Source organism: Falco rusticolus, chromosome 2 (genome assembly GCF_015220075.1).
Source record: "Falco rusticolus isolate bFalRus1 chromosome 2, bFalRus1.pri, whole genome shotgun sequence".
Lineage (NCBI taxonomy): Eukaryota > Metazoa > Chordata > Aves > Falconiformes > Falconidae > Falco > Falco rusticolus.
Genome location: NC_051188.1, coordinates 92,476,368 through 92,502,252, shown reverse-complemented (window position 1 = coordinate 92,502,252; position 25,885 = coordinate 92,476,368). Strand labels below are relative to the sequence as shown.

Here is a 25,885-nt window from a genome sequence, read left to right as displayed (position 1 = left end):
GGCGCGGCCGGGCAGTGCGTCTCCGCGCGGAGCACGCCGGGAAGCGCAGTCCGCCGCCCGCCGGGGTGCCCGCCACTGCCTCTGCCGGCCCGCCCGCCCCGGTGGTGCCCGGGGGAGCGGCGGGGGGGGGGGGGCGCGCATCGCCCACGTGGGACGGAGAGCCGCGCGGCGATTGGCTGTCGTCGGGAGAAGGGGCGTGCCCGCGGGGAGCGCTTCCGGTGTCCCTCGGTTCGGCAGCTTGTTTGGATGCTGCCGTCACATCATGGCGACGCGCGGAGCGGAGGCAGCGCGCGGCGGCGGCAGCAGCGGCGGCGCGGCGGGACGCAGCCGGCGCCAGAGCCAGAACGGCGAGGCGGCGGCACCGAGCGGCAGCCCGGAGGTGAGGCGGCGCGCGGTCGGGCCCGGGGGCAGGGCGCTCCCCTTCCCCGCCCTGCCGGCGTGCGGCGCCTCGTTCCCCGCCTCCCCCGTCCCCATGCGGCCTCCGCGCCCCGCGGCCGGCCGGCCGGCCCGGGCGCTCGGGGCCGGGGCGAGCGCTGCCCCCGCCGCCTCCCCGTCGCTTTCGGCAGCCTGCGCGGGGCGGGCCGGGCTCCGCTCCGCTCCCCGCGGCACCGGACCCGTCGCTGCAGCCGCGAGTGCGTGTCGGGAGGCTCCCGGCGTCGCCCCCGGGAGCGGTACCCGCCTCGTGGGGGCTGGTGGCTCCCCCCCCCTCCCCCCCTCCCGCCGAGGGGCGGGCCGTGCCTCGCGCGCGCGGCGGGCCGCTGGGGGCGGCGGCACGTGGCGAGGGGCGAGCGCCCGCCGCGCGGTCCGGGGCCCTGGCGCCTCCGCGGGGGCCGTGCCTGTCCCCGTCCCCACCCCGGCGGGGGGCCCGGCGCCCTTGGGCGGCGGGGGCGGCGGGAGCGCGGCCGTGCCCCGCGGGGTCGGTGCAGGTGGCCTGCCCTCTCCTTTCTCTTCCTCTGCCGAAGCGATGCCGCAGCCACCGGTGGCCTCGGTGACTTTACAATAATCTCGGGCCGCGTGGCCGTGTAGGAAAAGGCCGAACCGTGTGTACTTGGGCACCGAGCAGCAGAGACTTCAAACGTGCCGTTAATTCAGCTACAGTATGTATTGTCACCTGCACGGTGCTGTGTGTGACAGAGCTGCCGTGGGGAGCTCGTGGGCTGCTTTGGTATCTCATCCTGTCACCTTACATAAATTCAAGTGGCTTTTTGGTGATAACTTTTTCCTGTGGTACATAGGGTAAAATCATTCCAGAAAAAGTAACTTTGTGATGGTCGTTGTTTAGTTTGAGTGTTGGAGAGAGATTTTTGAAGCTATGGAGCTAGTTTCCCTCAATGAAAAAAAAAAACCTCTTCTGCTGCGTGTTTTCTGAAGTTTTTTGTTAGGAAGTGGCCTGTAAGTAACTTCAGTGTCTGCTATAAAGGCAGATGATGGTGTGGGTAAAAAACAATAAAACAATCCTGAACCCACACACACTCCCAAAACTGAACCCCCCCTGAAAAACCACTATCTCCATATTATTTCATATACCCACAGTCAAATGGAATTTAATTTTTTTTTAAAAGTGAAATGAGGCAGGGAGTATCAGGCAAATTTTACTTTGAACTTCTTTTGTGAATTAAAAATCCTTCAGCAGTTTTGCAGTTTTCCCTCCCCCTGCCTTCACACACAGGAGCTTCTTTATTTTTAGGTTTCGTGTGACCTGTTTGCATTGGGAATTCAGAACTTGTCTACCCTGCTTTTTCCAGAAATGTACAGTGGATGACTAGAAGACTATTAGCTTTATAGTAAAGAGGAAGTGAAACTTCATTGGCGGAAGTGATTCACGCTATATTAAATGTTTTCTTAATTAGCACCTGTCTCAGATGGTTGAATTTAAAAAGGACTGCTGAAATGTGCAGCACTTTGCCCTGCATGTAAGTGCACTGAAAGTTTCCATTTAAGCTTTGGGTTCCTCCAGTGAAATTTTTGCTAGAATCACAGGAAGTGTTTTTAATGCCTTAAACTAAAGCAGGGAAGAGATGCTTATAACTTTTTCTCAGAGCACAGAGAAGAAAAATGATAAAAACCCAACCTCTTAGGTTTTTTTTTTTTTATTTACCTCAAACACAACATATAAAAAAAAGAAAGGATTTTAAAAAGCAGGAATGTCTTGTGTTGTGAGGCCACTGAAAGAGAGAGACACGGGGAAAGGGTAACAGAAAAAAGTAAGGACCATAAGAGGGGTCATGTGAGAATGTAAGTGTCTGAACCACTATTAAAAGACCACATCTTGAATGTAAGGTCAGCAGTATTAATAGTGGAATTCTATGTAGACTCTGTATTGACTTTTATAAAGAGAAAATACAAATTTCTGAAGTAGATCTGTCTTAATTGTCCTGCTGTGTTGGGACTTCTGATTTGCAATGCTTTGAAACTAATGAGCAGCAATACTCTAGGTGCCTCAGTCCAGTAGATAAATGAATGCATAGAACACAATTTTTAGTGTAATGACAGAACAGGGTGAAATGTTTGTTTGAATGACTGTCCGTTCTCACAGCTAAGATCTTAGTTCAGTGGGGAAGCCACCTCAGAGGCCATGAGGTTTTCAGAAAGGTATAATTAGACTGTGTGATCATTCAGGTCAGTGAGCACAGTATAGAGAAGTATTGCATGGAGAAATAACCTTAATAAGCTAGTCTTGTGGTCACAAGCACCTGCATTACTGTGTCTAGGCCAGTGGATGAAGGTACACCTGCTATGAAATTCAAACCCAATTTTTGTGCCATCCCAGAATGTTAGTTTTTATGGAGAAGTCATGAATAAAATTACTACTGAGAATGACTGATTTTTCTGCACAATACAATTATGTTAGATGAAGTTTTGAGTATCTGCACTGAGGAAGGGTACATTATACACATTTTCAAAGGATGTTTTCCAGTGTTAGCTGGTAAAAACAAATTGTGGGTTGCAGGAAGCCTAAAATTTGTTACAAACCATAAACATTTATGACATACCTTTTGCCATAGTATTTTTTTAATGTGATTGGTCGGGATAAGGCTTTTATGTCCAGTTGCACGTGCAGTAAGTTTGAAAATGGTAGTCATCTGAATGATGTCATTCAAATGGTGTTTTCTGGAGCCTGATGCTGAGCAAATGATTATGTATTTGCTCATATATTTAGGTTATCTTACAGTTGTGAAAATCTGTTTTCTGTACGTGTGTTTGTTTTAAGGCTTCCAGGATATTTTTTGAAAGTATTAGCAATTCTGAAGACTAAGGTTGTAAGTCTTTTCACAGTATAGGCCAGCTTGCTACTGCGGGAAATGTAGTAGGTGTTTTGATAGATTAATGACAGTGCCTTTTTTTAGGGTAATTTGCTAACATATAGCAGAAAAAGTATGTTGGTGTAGCTACTAGTTATGATTTCTTTTAATAAGAGGTACAGTTGGTGTAGCTACTAGTTATGATTTCTTTTAATAAGAGGTACAGAGAGGTGTTCTCGGGTGTTTTAGGGAAAGATTGAATATGTGTATGCACAAGAGTGTAAAATGCAGGTACTTCAGTACACATGGTATCAATGTTAAGTGCGGTATATTTTAGGTAGCGCTGCATGTTACAGACTTTCATAGGTACTGGAACAAAAAAGTGTTCACAATACATTTTGACATGGTAGAATAAGTTCTGCCTAGGTATGTGTTTTGTCCTTATGTGCAGCACGTTACTGAAGCATACTGGCATACTGTTTGAAGTAAAGTTGGCTCTGGCTCTTGTCATCATAGCCAGTTTTGTAAATGGGATACATGTCCAGTGCTCTTTTAGGTATGAAATAAGAGTTTTCCTGGTGTGCACCATTTTTGATCAAGGTACAAGTTGAGAGAACAGAGCAGAAGACTGAATGAAAACTTTGGGTTGAGCAGGACCGATGTTACCTGCAGTTTTCCAGCAGGCATCCTCAAATTGTTTGGCCTGTACTCTGTCTTGAGTAGCTTGCAGATTATATGCTTATTCAGAAATGTCAGCATCTTGTAATAGCCAGTTTCACAGCTAGGTAGGTGGCAAGTATTACATTTTTTAATGGTAGAGTTTTGAGTAGTAATTTTGTGATCTTAGGAAGTCGCACATTATCCGTGCAACATATGCAGTATACTGTCTTTGTCTCTCACTGAAAATCTTTCTAGGTATGTAGCAGTCTAATTCTGGTCCATCCAATAATAAGCCGTTCATCATTAAAGCTGGTTAGAAGCTGGAGGTTTGAAACTAGCTGGAAGCTGAGAGAGCATGGTAGCAGCTAGAAAAGGTAGCGGTGATTGCAGTAGAAGGTCTTTTTGGTGGGGTGGTTTTGTTTTTACTCAGTCAGTACTGAATCAGCGCTATTATACAATGTGCTGTTGGAAGTGCTGTGTTCTGGCTGGAATGTTAAACGGAGAAGTTCACTAGTCTGATGAGCACGGATTTGAAAAGATAGAGGTAATAGCTGGGGTTCTGACTGTTGTCTTAGTAAGGGGGAGGCAGGGGGCAGTTTCAGTGATACTAATATGATTTAGTACATAACATTCTCAGTGTGATATTTATGATTGCTATACTCCAACTTGAAGCTTGATACAGATCAAATCTGAAACTATCTGTAGCTGAAGTGTTTTAAGAATAGCACGGAGTGTAAGAAGGCTGTTTAGACGTTTGGTTGTGTTTTTAATATCTCAAATGACAGCTAATGTAGAAAATTGTGTTAGTCATAATCAGGAAGTCATCTAGCTATTAGTGTTTGTGGCCCCTGTCAGGCAATAGCAGACATCTCTGTTTAGAAAGTGTTTGGGTTTAATTTTAATCTAGGCTAAATACATTAGGCTTTTAGTATGTTGTGCCACTACTGTCGGTTTTGCTAGAACATACAGACTAACTTGACAGAACTTAACTAGATTTTTTTGCTTATTGTTTGTATGTTACCAGGTTGTTCTAGCTGCTTAGAACACTAAGAACCACTTATTTAAATACGGTATTCTTTGGCCTGTGGTCACCATTATTTTTTTTAATTCTATTTAAGCAAAGAAAATTGGGTATTATTACAATAACTGTCTACTGCTGTGCTGAGCTTTGGTTTGGTGGGGAGCATGCTTGCTTGTCAGTAAGCTTGGATTTGTTCCGTGTTCACTGGAAAACAAAAGAAGGTTGACAAGGTCTGCGTGTTTTTCACCATTGCTGTTACCTTCAAATATATTTGAGATGTACAGGACACTTGTACCCAAACCTTTTTCCTCAATTCAGTATTCTCTGGTAGGTTATTTCTACCGTCTCTGTTAAGACTTAAGAGAATGAGTCTGAAATTGGGGTTTTTTTGACAAAGGATAGAGAATACTCAGTTGAGAAATCATTATTGTCAGTAAAGAATTGGACTGACACCTAATATGACTTTTACAAAAGCCTCTGCTGAATTAATGAGGTGGTGGTATTCACTCTGTGAAACTTCCAGATGCTTTGGAATATGCATGCTAATTGCCAACTCTGAATTGACAGGTGTTTAGGTTACTGTGGTTGCTTGTTAGTTGTGAAATGCCCACCTCTACTTACTGGTCAGTCACATGTATGACTCTGCCACTAGCTGTTCTTTCCCCCCCCAAAAATGGCAGAATTTTCTCACATGACAACCATTGTAAATTTCTGGATTGTCTGAATTTGAAGCAGTGCTTGTCATGAATGTTGTCGTGCTGGTGGTGTTCCAGTATCTCAGTGTTAACTATAGACCTGTGGTTGAGGATAAGGTATTTTTTTAGTTCCTTATGCTCTGGCTGGGATTAGATTTTTATTTTTTTTTAGTGACTCTCGTGCTTTGGCTTCTTTCCAACCATCATGCTAGCACTTCTGCTTGGCAGGATTGCCTGTTGTGCAGTGAACTGGATTGAGGTACTGATCTGGCTATAAATTGTGTTAGAACAAGTTGCATGAAATGTTGCTGCTAGTGCAACAAAGGTGGGCATGAAAAAGCAGAATGAAACGCTAGCAGGAGAGCTGTTTGGGCAGTGCTGCTCTTCAGTGTGTAACCACAGCCAGTCAGGCCTTCTCAGCTGCTTGTTGGAGTTCCTGGCAATTTTGTGCTCTGCTTTCAAAAGGAAAATTTGGGAGTCTGTTTATGGATTTCAAAAGGTCTGGAAATACCATGCCAAACCAGAAACTTGGACTTTCTGAGCAGACTTTTCCTACCTTTTGCCAGGCTTCTTAGGCATATTATCTTAATCAGAACTTCACATTCTACGCAATGGAAAAACTGCAGGTTTCAGCTGTTGTGTTCATAGTGCAGTTCTACTCTGGTATGTGTTCAGATACTTCTGATCTTTCCTGTCTTGTCGATGTAACGTGACACAGTATCATCAGTTTCTGTATGAATCGTGGTTTTTAGAGAAGATCTGTGTCTTGTTTTCCATCATTGGTACCTAGAAAAGGGTTAAGTTAGCTCTGCTGCTTACACATCTCTTCTTTTTCTAAGAAGCATTTTGTTTGTTAGCTGACCCTAAACTCAGAGGGGTAAACCTTTCCCATCCTAATGGAAGCCCCACAGTTTTAAGACAATCTAAGAAAAAAATACGCTTTTTACAGTCTGTAAAGTCAACTATTAAATATTGGGGTTGGTTGTTTCTTACAGCAATTCTATTGCTGCATTACCTTTGCAGGCATTTATTGTGCATGTTGCCGGATGTGATAGAAGAGTGATAAAATGGCAGTGCGTTTATATTTGTCCATAAATAGTGTGCATCTTTTCCACACTTGTAAAGAGTAGTGCAAAGTGAGTCTTCCTTGATAAGTCAAAGTCACTCCTTAATGTCTATACATATTACGTGCAGTTCAAAAGCTTACTGTCCTTCATGACAGGTATTGTATGAATTTTGTCTTCTCAAAAATGAATCTGCCTTGAGATGAGGTGTAAAGCAAGGGACTTGCTCTAAGTATAGATAACTACTAAGCTGTTACATGTTTTTGACAATATTAATACGTATTTGCTGAATGTTTTTTAAATAACTCTTCCAAGCATCCTGAACGGATAGGGAGTTGAAATATCTCACGTATATTATTAGTATTGGCTAGGTTTCTTTGATGTTGGCTAATTCCTTTTGAAAAGGAAAATGGTCCATCAGTGCAGAGTATAAAACCCAGTGCAAACTCCTTAGCACATTTTTAATACTAAAATGTAAGATAATCTGAAATTAATTTGTGCTTAAACAGTATAATTCTGCATATAAACAAGCCCGCTTTTTATAGTTTCTATATTTTATATCCTAAATCTAAGAAAATTTACTTGCAGTTCACTGAAAATAAAACAATGAGAACAAACACTTGGGCAGTAAAGTGAGTTCAGCTCTGCTTATCATACTTTTTAACTCGTAGTTAAAAGTACAGGTTGTACAGCAGGATTGCAAATGGACAGTAGAAAAATACCAAATCACCTCCAAGTATTGTCCTGATTCCCAGCCTCCATAGTGTAACAAAACAAAAAAAACATCCAGCAAAACACCCTTGAAGTTCTCATCAGCCTTAAATGTTTCTAGAAATTGAAAATGTTGTTCTGGTGATTGAGAGAGGAGTCTGGTAGCTGCTTAATAAGCTGTAGGGTGGTATCATCAGGTGTTCTGCTCCAAAACTGACATACTGATGTGGTGTTAAAACAAGTGGCGATGTGTAACTTTTTGGTTAAATGATTAAATGTCTTGGGGTTTAAGAAATCTGTTGAGAAAGTTCTGTGTAATTGAGCAGCAATAATGTATTGTTAAAAATCGTAGGTAGTAGGACTCTAAATCTGAAGCCAGTTAATACTCACTTTTTTTGATTTCATAGATAGGAAATTTAACTTTTTCAAAAACAGATATACTCCTGGTCCTGTTGATCATTCTTGTTTATAGCAGCAGATTTTCTCCAGTCATGAGCCAACAACCTTACTTGATATTCTGATTGAAGTAGTTTAAACTCTCATCCTATGTATGTTATGGACACGATGGATTTCTGTGGATTTCTTTAAACTTCCCTTTAGAAGGGAGTAGACTTCCCCCCATTTCTTGCAGTATGTCTTTTGACTGACTTGAAAACTGGAAGATACCAGTTTTCTGAAACAGATACGTAATACAGTCAGTTTTAATAAGGTTCAGAAATCAAGACAGGAGGACACCATTATTTTTCAAATAACAGTACATAAAGCTAGTCAAACTGCTGCTGAGTTTTAGATTTAGTATACTTGGGGTTGATTTCTGAGATCTATGAGGGGGAAGTGTTTTCATTTAAGATTGTATGCTTTAACAGCTGAGACAATAACCAGTTACTTTTGGAGCTGGAGAGTAGTTTCCATGTGAGCTTTTAATTTTTAAAGTATAAACTTTTTTGCAATGACAAGGTATCAAAGTTGTTTCATATTAGAGTAACTGATATTTTGGGCTGTTGTGTGCTGCTTTCTTCATGACTCTTTAGGCTATTCTGTGTATAGTTATTTACATACCTGTCAACAGTGAATATCAACTGGAATAACGGTGGAATTTTACTCTTGTTAGTCCATGCAAAAGAAAAGTGGAAGCTTTCCTTTTGAATATAGTTGCTTGACTATTTACTTTTACTTAACTACTTTTCCTTCTGAAGTTGGCTGGTGGTGCGATGGAAGAAGCTTGGTCTCAGGATATGGGAACGAATAACCGGGATCAGCTGGTGAACAGCAAGTGCAGTGAATTGTCTGATACAGCGTTGCAGCATGCGCAGTCCAACTGTTACAGCCTGGAAAGCATGGGCACACTGGAAGAAGCTGAGTATATCACAAAGAACAGAAAGCACCCAGGGTCCACGTGCTGCTCTCGAGAGTCTTGTGAGGAGACTCCTGGGAGAGAAGAAGTGCGTACTGATCCACCTGATGGGCAACAAGATCCAGAGACTGAAAAACACAAAGAGAAAACTTTGGGTATGTTCTTTTCAGCATTTTGGTTTGTAAATGGCTGTAATATTTTTGTAAAATAGCTGTGCAATTTGCTCTGTTCCAAGTTTACTCTGTAGCCAAAACTTGTCGTCTTTAACAGGATACTCTGAGAAAATGTGCACTTCTGCTTAGGAAAAGACAGTTCTTAATGCATATGTAAGAATCCTTCAGCTGGTAATGCTTTTTTTACAGGAACCTTAACAATAATAATAGTATAGCAATTACTAATCAGCTCTTTAACTTTCCAGTTGTTGGATTAACTTTTAATTTTGGGATTGTGGTGTTCAATGCTACCAAAGCACTGTTCATATTTAAACTCCAAAGGCTTATTAAAAACACCTGTGTGAATATCCTTTATTAGCAAAACTTAACCTTTTAAATGTCACTTTCAGATTTCTTTTTAGCTGTGCTATTATAAATTATAAAACAAAAGTATTTTTGTGGCTTTAAGATTAAAGTAACTTCTGCTGTTCAAGTTGTGTAATAGCACATAGGCAAGACATTTATTCTTACTGTGATTACTTCCCATTTGTCATCCGTTAGGATTATGCAGCTATCAAACCAGAGAACAATTTAACTCACACTAATTTCTCATGGATCTATATTTTACTCCTAAAGACAGGCAGATTTTTCTGGTATGGTTTTTTTTTTTCCCCTCAATATGGTTGTCTTTCATCCACATCATAGGAAAAGAAGTGCTATTATTAATGCAAGCCTTGAACACACTTTCTACTCCAGAGGAAAAACTGGCAGCTTTGTGCAAGAAATACGCTGATCTGGTAAGTATTTCCTAAGATAGCAGGAGTTATTCATGTAATTAATATTAACTGTGGAATGCAAGAACTTTTAATACAGGAAAGTTAATGATTTTGAATATTTCACAGTGTTGGTAGGAGAGAAAAAAAAAAAAAGAAAAGAAAAACCAACCCAAAACAGTCAGGCTTATTGGCTTATTATGAGTATTGCTGCAACCAAACTTTGATGTACTCATTTCACTTCTACATGACTGCCTAAATCCAAAGAAAAAATAGGTTATGATAACTTGGTGTTGAAGCCTAACACTAGGATTAACAGAAAAGCTAAGAGTTTCTTTTGGGAGTAACTATTTTCTTAGTTTTTGTCTGTTGATAATGCTCTTGTGCTAGCATTTTATAGTTTATACTTTTGAGGATAGGGGGAAGGAACATACTGTGATACAGAGATTTGGAAAGAGAAAAGTTGTTATACATAAATTGGTAGGGGAAGTTGGAAAGATCTTGGTTTAATTTTGCTTTCTGATCATGGTATGGAAAGAAAAGTATGTGTTTCTTCAGTAACAAAACCCCCAAAATGTTAGCAGTAATTGATCATAAAGTGCATTCCCACCCCAAGCTGGAGAAATGATAACTTATTCTCTAAAGAAATTCATTGCAAAATCAGGGTGGAGAGGGAAGTCTCATAAGTTCACTTCTGAGAGTGTTCCTGGAGATGAATGACTTGTTCATCTTGAGGCAGATACAGACAAGAATGGAAATAGCTGTGTGTATATGTTTTACCACCATATTTGTAGTTATAAAGTGAATGCAAAACTGAAGAGGTGACTGAATAGCTTGACAAAAGCGTAAGATTTTCCTTCTGTAGATGTCAAGTGTATTATATATGAAAATGTTTCTGAAAAATGGCTGCACAACATGGCATAACTCTTCTGAAATTTTTTTTTTCCTTTGAGATTGTTATTGTCTCCAGAGCTTTGAAGATGAGCTAGCAGGTAGTCGTTATACTCGGAGGCCATACTAATTACTTTAAGAACAGACTTAGTTTAGTTCTCTTTAGGAAATCCTGAGTCCTCCTTGGAGGTCTCTGTTATGTTTTTGCTTTGTTTTCCTTGCTTGCTCCCATGAGAGAATCTCCTTCAAAACCAGCAGCTTCTCTAAGAAGTCACTTTCATTTAAATGAGAAACAATTAATACTTCCATAGTGCAACTCAAGGGTGGGAAACCCAAGTGAAAATAAGCTTTGATATTGTGAGAGAAAAATGCAGTAAATGAGTTAGTTCTTATGAGCAATTGCTTGTGCACGTGGTGCCTTTTCTGTTTGACCAAACAGCTCCCATGTCAGATCACAGTGGTGATGGTGGCCTGCACAAGGAGTTAGGTTGGCATGAATTCCTCACTTGTGCAGAAAGAAGACAGTCTGCACCATCTTCACTTTGAGTTTTCTTGTTGAAGGAAAGATCTCAAAACAATTAGGGAACAGCTAGACCAGGTCGATGTATTTTGCTTCAAGAAGCTTGGCAATCGGGAGAGATACGTTCACGTTATGTTTTTTCCCCTCCCAGGAGAGGACCCATAGGCCTGTAGGTGATGTAAGCATTCACAGTTCGTTGTTGGTCACCATCCTAGAAAACCAGTTGCTTTCGCCATGATACTCAGAACTGCTGGAAAGTTGGGTGGGAGCTCATCCAGGTGTAACAGTAGCTCTGATTTTAACTGAATGAGTTTTACAAATACTTTATTCCCCTTAAAAAGTTTAGGTTGGATCTGGTTGTGTTCCTTTTCAGATGCATTCTTTTCTTCATGGTAGTGGTGGTGAACCACTGGCATAGGTGTCAGCTTTAATGCCAGCAGAGGTTTGAACTGTTTATGACAGTGCACCTACAATGCTTTTTTTCTTTTTTTAAAGATTCATCATCTTTAAAGCTCACTGTCAGGTTTTTCAGTGGTGTCTCATGAAAAGGACTGTACAATAAAGGTAGGAATGCCTTTCTCCTGGCAAAAGATCTTCCACAATTTTTTTTTTTCCTCCTAATTTGGAATCTATCAGGAGATCGATTTGTGATGCAGGAAGGTTTGCATCCTTGGTGATGTGTCTCATGCTGGCATACTTTTAAAGGCCTGAAGTTTCATAGGTATGCAAACAGCACAGCCAATTGAAGTGTTTTTTCTGGCCACCCAAGAAAAGGGCTTTTTGTGTTTGGATATCAGAATATTCCCTTAACGTTCCTTTTCTCTAAACTAGGTTAAATACACTGTTTAGATTAAATTTACTGTTGTCATGGAGGTCCTTTATTCTTTCTTCTGTGCTTCAGAATTATTTTGAGCTCTTTCAGAAAACCAACATTGTAGTCTTCTGTCACGGTGATGTTCCTCACTGCCAGCCACCTTTTTCTGTGGTGTCCTGAGGCTGAGGCACTATCTAATAAGGAGCAGTGTTAAGCTTAACATTGTTATCTTCTTTACAATAGAACAAACTCTAAATATTATGGTTTCTCAGGGAGCCCAAAAATCATGTGTAAGGGAACTTAATGCTAACTAGATATGAATGCAAGAAACTTCTATTCACTGTGTATTCAGAGTAGATTTTGAAGTCAGCACTGTATACAAAGTTTAATGCTGTTATCTACCATCTAAACAGCCTAAAGGAAATAGAACAAAAATTTTGCTTCAAATGGTTGAGACTACAGATCTCTTAAATCGTCAAAGTCTGGGCTGTGCAGCTTTAATAGTATTTGACTGGATTTGTCAGGGCTGCTAGTTGTATCTGTTCCTTTCTGAAATACCTTCGCATTTTACAAACTTGTATTAATTACTGCTTGGTAGGAGCTCCTGCTGGAAGAAAGAACTCTGTACACAGTCCTGTGGGTTTTTCTTCTTGATAGTAAAACCAAGACCTGTTGGATAAACAGCTGCATGTACCTTACACATAAGAGTGGAAGAAGTTGTGACTTGTTGAAAAGCCAGTCTCAGCTGGCTTTTGATTGTTTCTGCTGCATCCTCCTTTCCCAGGACTAGTCCTACCCCTGTAGCTGATTGCAAGCTGATAGCCTGGGGTCAACAGGTCCATGGTCCCTGTTCCTCAAAGACAAATGATTTTTTAAAGTTGGAATTTGTATATTTTCACATTCTGTCCTTACACATTTACAATTGTCTGTAGGATGGTGAGAGTTTCTTTTTATGATGAACTTGGGGGGGGCTTAATGAAATTGACTTTCTTACTTTCATCTGAAGTGTTTAAAAGTTTGTTCAGTCTGCTCTTTTAGATGCATGAAAATACCTTCACGTATGTTTATTTAATAAAATACACTCTCTAATGTTAGTTGGAGGAGAGCCGGAATGTTCAAAAGCAAATGAAGATACTGCAGAAGAAGCAAGCACAAGTTGTGAAGGAGAAAGTCCACTTGCAGAGTGAGCATAGCAAGGCCATTCTGGCACGTAGCAAGCTGGAATCTCTCTGTCGGGAGCTTCAGCGTCATAACAAGACTTTGAAGGTTAGTTTATTTACATAAATTACAGTACAAGTGGTGGTGGAAATTTTACTTCTTGATAACTGCTTAAAATAAAGACTGATAAAATTACTTACCGCTTTGCCCATGCCCTGTACCTGCAGAATGTGAGTGGTATGTGGTGTAAGTGCACCTGATTTTAAGGTAAAGAATATGGGGCTGGTTCAACTTGCTGATTTTTTTTTTTTTTTTTTTTTTTCTGCTCAGACTGCTTCATATTACTTGCAGTCTGTGATCTTGCCATATTTGTTTCAGGGAGCAATGCTGATGACTGCTGGAAAAAATAGCACAAATGAAATAACAGCAGCATGAAATGGCAGGGTATCAAAAAAGGCTTAACACTGTTGGAATATAATGGATGGGAGTGAAATGGAAGAGAGCCAAGAGATTCTTATCTATGATCACTGTAGGAAATCTCATTATAGTATCAATGCTGTTTTTAACATCTGGGTAATTCTTACGCTTGCAAATACAAAGTATTCATGTAGCATCTTACAATACCAGCCTTTGAGTAATGTTGGTAGTGGTAAGGACAAGATTCTCTAAAAGGACTGAAATTTCTGGATTCTTTGTTCCGTGCACTTCATATGGGTAGTCAGCATAGCATATAATGATTCTGACTTATATTAGCTCTAGCACTTTAGAACTTCAAACTGTACAGAAGTGAATTATTACCATTGTTTCTGACTCAAAAATATAAAAAAAGTGCATGGTTTGGCTTGAATACATTAATATTCTCTCATAAAAGGAAGAAAACATGCAGCAAGCTCGTGAAGAAGAAGAAAGACGGAAAGAAGCAACTGCACACTTCCAGATTACACTGAATGAAATTCAGTCTCAACTGGAACAGCATGATATACATAATGCCAAGCTCCGTCAGGAAAATATTGAACTGGGGGAAAAACTGAAGAAACTCATTGAGCAGTATGCATTGCGAGAAGAGGTGCTTGCATTATGCTTCTAATGGAATTCTATTTGTTCCTTGACTGTAAGGATCAGATAATTATTTAAGGGGGAGAAAAATCCCTAAAATTTTACAGCCAACATACTTCTTAAAAATTTTTCTTTTTATTTCACTACTGTGAAAAATCAAGTAGCTGTTTGGCTCACTATCTGCCTTTCCTGTCTAGTTTTGCATATCTAAATGCAAGAGGCATTGAAAAAATCTTTCCTAGTGAAAGCAGCTGAATAGAAATAAGTTGTCCAGAAATTGTGAAATCTCTGTATTGGAGGCATTCAGAACTCAGCTGGGCAAGGTGTGAGCAGCCGGATCAGACATTGAAGTTGATGCTGGTTTGATGGTATAATTCATATTTGAAGTTCTTCTAGATTATAATTTCACATTACAGTGGGAGGGGGGGGATACACAAGGTAGTCTGTCTTAATTGTTTTGGTTCTTTAAGGTTGGGGGTGTTTAGGAAGCTCCTTTGTTTATGTAGCTGCTCTGCTGGCATAAATCAAAGCTTACTGTCATGCTTCAAGAATATATTTGGACTGGTGTCATGTGTTACAGGGCTAACTGAACCAGCTTCACTTGGCACCAGTACATGAGCTAGCCAGTCTAAGCTACTGTAGTGGAAAACAGCCATTTCTCCTTGTCAGAGAGAGAACTGAGCTTCAAGTTCTACAGCTAAGATTAGTTTTCTAGTTCTTAGTTGACACAGGTCTGGAATACAGTTTCTCAGCTGTTGGGGTTTTGTTGTTATTGTGTTTGTGTTTGGTAGGTTTTTTGTTTTGTAGGGATTTTTTTCAAATCTGGATCAACCAGAAAACACTCTGTAGACTAGTTCCCTACTTCTTGAATCATGGAGTATCTGTATCTTCCATGAGATAATTTGAGGAGGAGAAAAGGTAGGAAGCTGTCTTGTGCTGCCTCACAGATGGAAGTAAGACTGCAAAATTCAACAATCTGTGGAATTTCATCAGTTAAACTAGTATTGCAAACTTTGCTCATTTTGAACTTTTTAAATTATGAGGGCTAGAGCTTTTAGAAGTAACAAGCACAATAAGGATTAGAGGTAAAAAACACCAGCCAAGAAAGGATGTAGACTACTTGTTAGAGGATTTTTGAAATAAATGTCTGGTGTGAAGTGACTGACGGTATTTGTACTGATTTAATAAAATATGCATCCGGCTTCTGTGAAAGACAAAAAAAAGTGTAGTTACAATGTATGGGGATAAAGAGAGAAAAAAAATGCATGTAAAACAGTCTTGCCACTTTTGCATGAAACTTCTAAACAATATGCATCTCCCCATACATGTACACTTACCTTAATTAACCACTGGTCTCTTTATATTTGACTAATATGATTTTCTTCCTTTAGCATATTGATAAAGTGTTTAAACATAAGGAACTGCAGCAGCAACTTGTGGATGCCAAACTTCAGCAAACTACCCAACTTATTAAAGAAGCAGAGGAAAAACATCAGCGAGAAAGGGAGTTTGTAAGTGAATTCTATGTATGTTAAGAGAAAGTAAAAAAAAAAAAAAAACCAAACCAAAAAACCCCACAAACCAACCAAACACCAAAACGACAAACCACGTTTTTCATGATTTAAAGCAAATGCAACAAATTGAGGGGACTGGTTTCTGAAAGTTAGAATCAATATCCACAGTGAGGCTGAGATTTTAAGTTTTGTGTATGTATGATGCCTACAGTATCGATGTCTGTATTTACGGGCAACTAATGTACTGTTTGCATTTTTTCAGCAAATCTGCTGGATATCATTTAGATTTTTCTTAGACTGGGTAATGTCTTGAGCTGAAACATCAAAGGTACTTTCTTGCGGTCAGGAGTTTTAACTTCTGGTTTTATGCTGTAAGAAATAACAAATGCAGAATAAAGCATGTGCTCTTTTGAACTGCCTGACCCCAAAACTATGCCTGATATCTTATTTGTATGTTGATAATCAGCAATTTAGTTACAGTCTTCTAAGAAGCCTGCTTTCATTTAAAAAAAAGAATACTTGAGTGAGGTGTTTTTTTGTTTTTGTTTTTATGCTCCTTATGTATCTGTAACTCCTAGGGAAGAGACTTGTTTGTCCTGTACAATCTCAAAATGATCATCTAGTATTCAATTGTTCCGTATTTTTAAAATGTGATTTTGGAGTCATAGGCTAATGAGAATATCTTCAAAGTGAACCTACAAAATTGTGTCAAGTTGAAGCAAAATTGATTTGAACTACTCTGTAAAGGTAATATTAGTGATTGGAGAGATGGGAGGCGCAAAATAAATTAGGTTGCAAAACAGTTACAAATTACATATGGTTCATTAATGATCTACTTAAACATTTAGCAGTTCAAACTTGTTACAGAAATAGAACCATTTGCTCGTGTCATGCTACCAGTTAGAGAAATGTCTCAATAGAAATTTCTGCATGTTGGCACGTGCTTTAGACTGTATATGTGAACGTATAGTAATAAAAATCCTGTGTGAAAAATCATGGTTGAATGGCCCTTGGGTGATGTTAGTGTGTGTTCATTTTTGTCATAGATCAAGATAAGCCATTCTTAGGAGTGCTTTCTTAACTGTGTTTTTTTGCATTGTTTTTTAGCTGCTAAAAGAAGCTACTGAGTCCAGACACAAATGCGAACAGATGAAGCAACAGGAAGCTCAGCTGAAGCAGCAGGTATCTTTGTTTTAATGGAGTGGTCTTCGATAACAGTTGTTCTGAAAAGGGAACGCAAAGAGATTTGTGATTGTAGTGAATCTAATGCAACATACAAAGAATCTACATGTTATCATTCATCAGATGCAATACACGCTACTTGTGAAAAGTACTTCATATATTTTAAACTGTCTTAAATGTAATTTCCAGTAGGGAAATGTGACATAAATCATAAAGACTTGATGTTTTGTACTCGCTGTAATACATCTGGAGAGTACTGTTACTGGAAGGTGCTAAACGTTGAATTGCTGGAGTTAGTATTCTTTTGATAGTGTTAGTATTACAAAGACTAGGATATGTGAAAGCTTAAGAATCTATTTGTTGTGGCTACTTCACTATTCCTTGGCTTCTCTGAAACTGTTGTTCTCTCTTCAAAAGGTATTTGTATCGGGGGGTGGGGGTTATAGCTGTTCAGGACCAGAGAGGCCTTTGTGACTATGAAGAGTTGGGTGGGGATTTTTACCTAGGCAGGTTTTAGAATTTGTTCTACTATTTCAATCTCTTCCTGTTGTGACGCTGCTTGCTCCCAATTCTCCACGTTTCTCCATGTGGTTATTCAGATTTAGTAACCTGAGCATGTCTGTCCACAACAAGCTGCTATATTCAAATTGTTTTCTTGCTGTAAATGCTACAGCAAAATCCTTTCTGAGAGTGGAGAGATGGTCTCCAGTTTTTGCGCTGTGGTTCTGGATCACCTGCAGTCATTGGCCACTTGTGAGCTCAGCACATAAGGCAAAGGGAAATGGTAGGTTCAGCTATAAAATCATAGCATCTGAGAAGCAGTAGCTATTCCTTCTATTGTGTACATCTTATTGCTTCAGTTTTGTGAAGTTTTGTATTCAGTCTTCTTGCAAGCTCTGTTTCGTGCCTTTTTTCACATTCATTGTACCTAATTCTTTTCCAGGCTTTTCCAACAGTTGTATTTAAAGTGTATCTATATGTGTAGTTAAACGTAATCATACACTCAGATCTTTATTGGACTTGAATTCATTAATATCCAGATTTTCCCAGATATTTTTTTGCTGCGCTTAGTCTTCTATAATTTTTTTCAAATTGGTTACCTTTATTTAAAATCCCACTGCCTTTTTGTTATGCTTTTTAATAATAACAATGTGTATAGTTTGTGGTTTCCTGGGGCTGACAGATTTTTTTGTAGAATAAGATGAGTTAGAAAGTTCAGTCACAATAATGGCAAAGAGTCACGATGTGCTGTTGACAAGCTGGGCTAATTCCTGTTATGAAATTTCCTCTACTGCTAGTGCGAAATACAATATTCCTGAATTGTATTGTCCTGCAACCCCCAATGTAGAAATTGAAAGAACTGAGTACTTTTCAGTTGGAGTAAGAAGTTGCTAGTAAATAGTCATGTATCACACACTGATAGTGGAAGTTATTAAAATAAGAACAATAACCTTTTTAAAAAACTATGTTAGTTAACATATTTTGGAGCACCTTCTTGATGATTGACCTTGTGATGCAGGGCAAGATAATTTTCTGTCATCGAATGTTAATGCTCTTCATTTGTTAAAATGTAATGCTTTTTACTATGAAATTAATTCCTTGTCAATATTCACTTTCCATGATTTTTGCTCATGGGGTAGACTTCGTAGGTTGTGAATGTGTATTTTCGTTTCTGGAGTCAATCGTGTATTTTGTCCCAGCCTTGGTTGTTCGCTTTGGCTGGTTAAGGTGAAAAGGTAGGTCTTCTCTACACTTAATTTCGTTAACAGTGTGCTGAATTTCCTGTATATGTCCACAGATAATTTTTTTTTTTTCAGTGGGGAAGCAAAACTGAGATGGTGATGAACTGTGGTGTCTTCCAACATTTTATTAAACATTGTATCCTTTTAACTTCAGAATATATTGCTGTTCTATAAACACAGAACTACCCTTTATATGTAATTTGAAAGCATGTTTTCAGACAAGTTCTGCATGCTTCTTAAATGGGAATTGTAGGATAGTATAAAAAAATGAAGTTAATCCTCCACTATTTTAATTTTGCCTTGTACCGTAATATTTTTGTATTTGTATATAGCTGTTCAGATTAATGTTCCCACCTCTTTTCCAACAGCTTTCTCTTTACATGGACAAGTTTGAAGAATTCCAGACCACCATGGCAAAAAGTAATGAACTCTTTACAACCTTCAGACAAGAAATGGAGAAGGTACTTACAGGATTGCTTGGTTTCGTAGAAAGTAAAATATAAAAATGCATGCTGCTAGCAGGATGCATTTTAGATTCGATAACAGTGGTTGGCTTGTGAAAATACATGGGAGTATTTTGACATTTGATTTGGATCATGAGATACGGCATAAGAATTTGTCATATTATGGAAGAGGAACAATTTTTTCTGTTTTTTGACATAGTTGCATAGTATCTAAATCCTAATTTCAGTGTCTTATCAAAGGCATACAGTGCTTCTCAGTCTTTTTGGTTCTGCTTATGTTTTCAAACTTGAGCTTTTTATTGATTTACTTGAAGGCTGCTAGTTATTTAAGAATCAGTCTTGTTTTCTTTGGATGCAGAATTTGTGTTTGTGGGGTTGATTTTGTGCTAGAAGGACTCTTCCATGAAATAATTTGTTCAAACTGGACTTGGAAGGTAACACTAAGTCATCAAATCACTCGTGTAAACCTACCCACATTGCAACACAAGCCACCAAATTATCTCTTTAATTTATCTTTTGTAGATGACGAAGAAGATTAAGAAACTGGAAAAGGAAACTATAGTGTGGCGTACAAAATGGGAAAACAACAACAAGGCTCTTCTGCAAATGGCTGAAGAGGTAATTATCTTTTAAGCAGCAGTATGGCTAAACTAGAGTCTGTGTCCTGGAGAACTTCATAGAATTTTTCAGTTTTAGAGAACTGAAAATAATACACAGTAGCCTCTTCTTGGATTTTCTGTCTTATGTTTTCTGTTCTCCTTGGATAGGGAAAATAAAAAGCTACTATATAAATCTAAACGCATGACACGAAAGCAAATTCAGCCTCATCTTTCTTTGCTTACCGTTTAATTGGTGGGATAACGTGTATGAAATCATACAAGCTGAATGCAATGACTGTATTTTAATATGCTGAGCAAAATTGAATCAGTGCTGCAATAGAAATCTATCGTAAGTATATGAGACTGACATGAAGGCAATAACTCATGTGTGAGGGATCAGTTACTTCCTGCACTGATGCAGCTTTTGAGGTCGTGAGGTGCCCTTACTGCGCTGCAGTCCCGCAAGAGAGGAGCTAAACCACTTTTCATACAGGCCATAGGCACACGGTTCTGCCTACGCTGTCTAAGGTCTAGTTCAAGTGTATTAGGTGTGACCTTGCTGAACCTATATGACCTAGCACGGTTTTGCTATAGCACTGCTTATCTTTCGCTGTTCTTTTAAGGAGTTGGTTAGGACAGCCATGGGTATGGCACCTTCTGACCTGGATTCTGCTGTGGGATTGCAGATTTCCCACTCCTCTGCCCTTCTGTCCCTAGTAGTTGCCATTATTTGGATGTAATTGACTGCTTTGTGGGACTTCATGTCAGCATCCTTGCTGACACTCAGCCCTCACGCAGAATTAGCATAACATAGTTATATAGCTTTCATTGCTTGTTTCTAAAGGTCTCTGTTGCCACTGCAGCTTCCACAAACCAACTGAAGTGTTGTGGTCAAATGTTCTGAGGAAATTTGCTTTAGTGCAACTGGCATTTGACCTACTGGATCAATTAAGATTTAATATGCAGGATTAAATAGTGATGATTCTTTCAATTTAAGAAAAAATATTAGTTGGATCACAGAGCTTTTATTTTCTTTTGTCCTTCAGAAAACAGTAAGAGATAAAGAATACAAGGGCTTTCAAATAAAACTGGAGCGTCTGGAGAAGCTATGCAGGGCTCTTCAGACAGAAAGAAACGAGCTGAATGAGAAGGTGGAAGTCCTTAAGGAGCAGGTTTCTCTCAGAGAAGCAGATGTGGATCTAGCTGTGCAGGTGTTGGAGTCCTGTACACTCAATTCCCATGAGGAGCTGGGAACTCCCACTGACACGGAACCAGGAATCCAACCTGATGTGGAATCGTGTGTGGCAGATAGCGGTGAAAAGACTGTCTCAACAAGTCCTGTTCCTGGCACTGAATCTGTAGACTAAAATGAAGTGTAAACACTGTATTGAGAGATATATTTTGTGTATAACTTTCTCTGTTGGTGGTAACTATTTGGTTTTGTGGTGAAAATTTTCTTACTTTTTCTACCATATCTGTATTTTCTTAGAACTACTGGACTTATGTGGTACAGGAAGCTGCATAGCAGCTTTAAATAGCTTAAACTATAAATTTTCCACAACTGTGTTGCACATCTGCCTCATTTTTTAAAAGAAAATATTTTTCCATAAAAGGATGCATGTGCGTTTCCTCCCCACAACACAAATCACTGTCATGGAAGACTGTGTACAGATACGACATTGTGCCGGGGAAAATAGTGACAGCGGGTCACTCTTTTGGTTTAAAGAACAGCATTCTGGTTTGGTTGATTTGCCACTCGGTATACTGAAGATTACCAATTTTCCCAGTAAATTTATCTACATAAGGGTGTCTATGTATGGCCAGTAAAAGATGTCAGTTTTCCCCTCTAGTTAATGTTTTCATACATACGAAAGAAAAAGTACAGATCCAGAATATAGTTAAGAGGTATGTTTAAAGGGGTTTATGTACTTTGTGGTATGAAAAAGCAGCTTTGAAATACATTAATTTGCAGCTGGTGAAACAGGGTGTACAACTTTTTTCAGACTTCTCAGGGTTGTGTTTTAAAGGTTAGTTTGGACTATTTGCCCTACCTGTGAACATGTTAAATATAAATGCGTGAGAAAATGTACAGCAATGTTAGAGTGGAGTTTTGCAGTTGTGTAGCCTATTGCACAGGTGTTGGTCATGTTCTTCCCTCTTAGCTGCAGTGTGCCCATCACGTGGTTACCCTGACAAGAGAAAACCATTCCTGTCTCGGTGAATCCCTGGATTATCAGAAGGGCTGGAAACAGACATTTTACTGCTGGAGGTATGGAAGACATGAGTCTGTGGCATATAGGCTTTCTCTAATAGCCTTGTATGCAATGTATTTAAGTGTTAGTTAAGCATGTACTGGTTATAATTAATTGAACCTGTAGATACAAATACTTTTCCTGAAGTACAACATGGAATTCCTTGCACACTCAACCTCAAAGCTGTACCAGTTGGTGGAGTGCCTTCCCAGTTAGGCTGTCTGGTAAAGATGGTACTTCAAATTCTTACGCTAACATACCACAAGCAAAGCTCTTAACCTTAAACCATATAGTCTTTTCCTAGAAAATTTGATATCCACATTTTGACTTCTTTTCCTGAAAGAAACTAGGACCAACGTTTATTCTTGGCAAGGCAATGTGTGAAATAAATACAAGCTACCCTTAAACTTTAGTTCCCATGTATTTACTTTCTAGTTTTGGTTGCTGTCATTTTAAGGAATATGAACATGTGTAGCTTTTTCTGGTACTTAAAAGTTCTTTGCACTTACTTGGGAGGGGATTTCTGAGTCGAGCACATCTCTCAATGAGCTTCCCACCCTCACTGCCCTTGACAGTTTAGTGGCTAAATTACTTGAATGTTCAGGCTGCGCTGAGCTCCTGATCCTTTTCCTGTAGTAGTGTACATGGAAATAATGTAGCTGTCTCTGAAAGAGAGAAAGGTTATACAAGGCCTAATAAATGTGTTTTAGCTCATACCACTAAGAGGAACTGTGCCAAACTGACATTTCTTAAATGGTGGAGCAAATGGGAAGCTGGCCGTCGTCATAGATTTGTGTGGGTTTTGTATTTGTGGTCCAAGCACAATGCAGGAATGAAAAGAAGGTAGCAATGACCAGTCAGTCAAGTTAGACCCAGAGCTTATTAATTAATTAATCCTGCTAACCATGTGGCATAAAAAACTCTGGAAAGAAGTATTTCAGACTTGCTTTTCAAATTACTTGCTTTATAGAATCAGTCTGTTCAAAAAATAGTTGTTGCAAGAACTGGTTTTCAGCTAACACTAAGCATTAAGTAATTTTCCTGAGGAAAAGTGAAAAACTTTGTATCTGATGCATCATACCCTTGGCAAGGTAGGACATGCAGTTTTCTATTTTTACAATTTATTATTTGGACATTTGTATCTTTAACAGTTCTTTGTATAGTGCTTGTTCTATATGGAGGTGAGAGTGAATTTTTGGACCCTGCTGCGAGAATATTTTAAAGGGCTTTTTAGAGACATGACAGATGTATAGAACAGCAATACAAATATATTTGTTACTGACTTAATGTGTAAATGAAGCAGAATGTCCCAAGTGGAAGGCTTTTGAAGTGGGGGATACCTTTTCTCTTTCCTACCCTTAACGTACCCATGTCCTGTCAACTTACCTGGCCACGATGAGCTATACTTTGCTTCCTGAAACCAGTCAATACAGTTTCATGCATTGCTTAAAGAGTGTTTAAAAAACAACAACAAACAAAACAAAAAACCAACCAACAAATTCGCATAAGGGATAAGCTGAGCACTAACTGATCTGCCATACAGCAGGCTATTGCACTGCCAGTCTGCAGCCAAATTGGCTCCAGTAGGGTTTTTAAGTGAACTTGTATTAATGCCTTTCTCCTGCTACCAGAACTGTTTAACCTGGGCTGTAAACTGACGTAGCCTGACGTAAGTATATCTAATTGTCAAAACTCTGGGGCCTGATTGGCAGTTTCACCATGATTAAGCTGCAAAAAGCTAAATTTATATGTGATTCAAGACCCAAACATGTGTATACGTACACAAGTAAGTTAGGGGTGTATCTCTAATGTTTTGTCCTTCCTTTCATTACACCTGGTTACGTTACAGTTCAATTCTCAGGTGTTGCAGAAAATCTACCTCTTTGGACTGTAGATGGAAATAACTGTGAAAAAAAGTGATGCAGAAATCTAGTTTGTGCTAAACACACTGCTTTATTTTTACAACCCATGTCTGCTTTCATGAGGATAAATGATAAAATGAACAGGCAGTCTTTGTTTTGCTTTTCAAAAACATTTTGTAGAGATTTTTCACTAATGTGAATCTGAAATTTTATCTACTCGATTCTGTATAGATTAAGTAAATAAGTATGCTTAATATATTGGACTCTGAGTTTTTCTTTAACATCATATTCATGTCTTCTAACCGGATCTACTGAACTCGTATTTCTTTGAAAGTCAAGAGTGAAATTGAAGAGATGTGTGAAATTTGAGTTCTAGCGTATTATGCCCGAAGGAGGGCGCTGTTACAGGGTCATGTTGACGACTTGCATCATACTGGTTGGTGGTGGCCAGTACAAGCCGCACAGGCAGCGTACGGTAAGTAAAGCGCTGTACCTGCCACGCTTGCCCAGCGGTGGGCTTGTTGGGAGCCTCACAAGGTGGAGGGCAGGAGCTTTGGCTGAACGTGTGGCTGCCTGCTTTGAATTTGGCTTGTGCCTTGTCTCCAAAAATTTATCTACTGTGTTTAAGTTGGGTGCAGTTTGAAAAATATGGGGGTTTAGGTTAAAAACCAGGTTGTCTAATAACTTCATCAGCACTCCCTGTTCTGTCATACAATGTGGGGTCATCTGTTACTAATGTACAGTTCCCTCCCAGTTCCTTTATAACGCTGAGGGTTTTATTTGCCTCTTCTGGCATACTACCTGACATTTGGCAACTTACCGAACTGAGGAGAGCTGGTCTCGAGCTCAGCTTTCCTTTATGTATCCTTTTTCCTGGGTAGCATGTAGAATTGTTTTACAAAAATACACTATTGTGCTCTGTGACTCTTTGAAGACAGTATTTCTTTAAAGTTGTTCATTTGTTTTGAAGTTGCCAGTTTTATAGAAGCTGAGCAGTTCAGGTCTTACCCCTGAGCCTCTTCTAGAGCTGTGTCAAGTATTTTGGAAATCCAAGTACATTGCCTGGTCTCAGTTGCTGTCCTTGCTGTACTTGTTTGCTCCTTCAGAGTATTCCCTATGCCTGACTGAGACTTGTCTCTGCAAAAGGTGCTGCTTCTGCCCCTATATTGGCATCTATTATTTCTGTCCTTTCCTATAGTGCGCAATGATACAGAAGTCAAATCTGCCGTTGGTAGTTTCTTGGATCTCCCTAGTCACCAAATTTCATATAGAAAACTGTCAGATTTGCAAGCTTTTGATGGAGATAAATGTGGTTATACATTACAGTTGATAGTTGGGGGGATTTTGCCCTTTTTTATTAAGTGCTAACTATTAACATGTGCACGTGCACATACACATTTGAGCTGTACTTGACTCTTGTCTGAGGACTTACTTCATCAGCTGCATTCTGAGCCCTTCAGCCCAGCTGCTAGGGCTTCATCTCCCTGGCAGACAGGCAAGTGTGTATGATGTACCTGAAAAGGATACTTCCTTTTGGGCCTTTAGTAAGTTACTCCTCACAAGTACTTTTTGTTCCTTTCTGAAAGTGAATCTAAATGAAAAAAAAACCAAACCAAAACCCACGTATCCACCTTTTTCCTCTTGTTTAGACATGTCTTCTTGAAAGAATGATGTGTTTTCTTCTAACAGCCTGTCATGGTTTAACCCCAGCTGGCAACCAAGCCCCACGCAGCTGCTCACTCATTCCCCCTCACCCGGAGGGATGTAAAACTCGAGGGTTGAGACAAGAACAATTTAATAGGTAAAGCAAAAGCAAAGCTCTGAAAGCAAAGCAAGGAATTAATTCACCACTTCCCAGGGGTAGGGAGGTGTTCAGCCACCCCCAGGAAGACAAATGCCGTAATGCCAGATGTCCCCCCCTTCTTCTTCCCCCAGTTTACATACTCTGCATGATGACATTTGGTATGGAATGTCCCTTTGGCTAGCTTGGGTCCCAGCTTCCCGTGTCCCTCCAGCCCTCTGGCTGGCAGGGCCCAAGGAACCGAAGTCCTTGATTTAGTATAAACATCACCCAACAACAACCAAAAACATCAGCGTGCTGTCAGCATTGTTCTCACAACAGAGCCAAAACACAGCACTGTGCTAGCTACTAAGAAGAA

The 25,885-nt window shown here is 39.7% G+C and overlaps 1 protein-coding gene across 1 annotated transcript; it reads left to right on the top strand.

Annotated features, from left to right (window-relative positions):
* Nucleotides 1–209: 209 nt before the first annotated feature.
* Nucleotides 210–23,982, top strand: TXLNG (taxilin gamma). Its single transcript, XM_037377285.1, has 10 exons — nt 210–379; nt 8,590–8,902; nt 9,605–9,696; nt 12,993–13,163; nt 13,927–14,121; nt 15,503–15,622; nt 16,733–16,807; nt 18,918–19,010; nt 19,536–19,631; nt 20,659–23,982. Exons 1-10 carry the CDS (start codon nt 263–265, stop codon nt 20,977–20,979), a joined length of 1,593 nt encoding a protein of 530 aa, XP_037233182.1. The 5' UTR covers nt 210–262; the 3' UTR covers nt 20,980–23,982.
* Nucleotides 23,983–25,885: the final 1,903 nt, after the last annotated feature.

Coding starts and splice junctions, on each gene's coding strand:
- TXLNG (XM_037377285.1), top strand. CDS start 263: ATGGCGACGCGCGGAGCGGAGGCAGCGCGCGGCGGCGGCAGCAGCGGC. Junction 380..8,589: donor CACCGAGCGGCAGCCCGGAG/GTGAGGCGGCGC, acceptor TTCCTTCTGAAG/TTGGCTGGTGGTGCGATGGA. Junction 16,808..18,917: donor AAGCTCAGCTGAAGCAGCAG/GTATCTTTGTTT, acceptor CTTTTCCAACAG/CTTTCTCTTTACATGGACAA.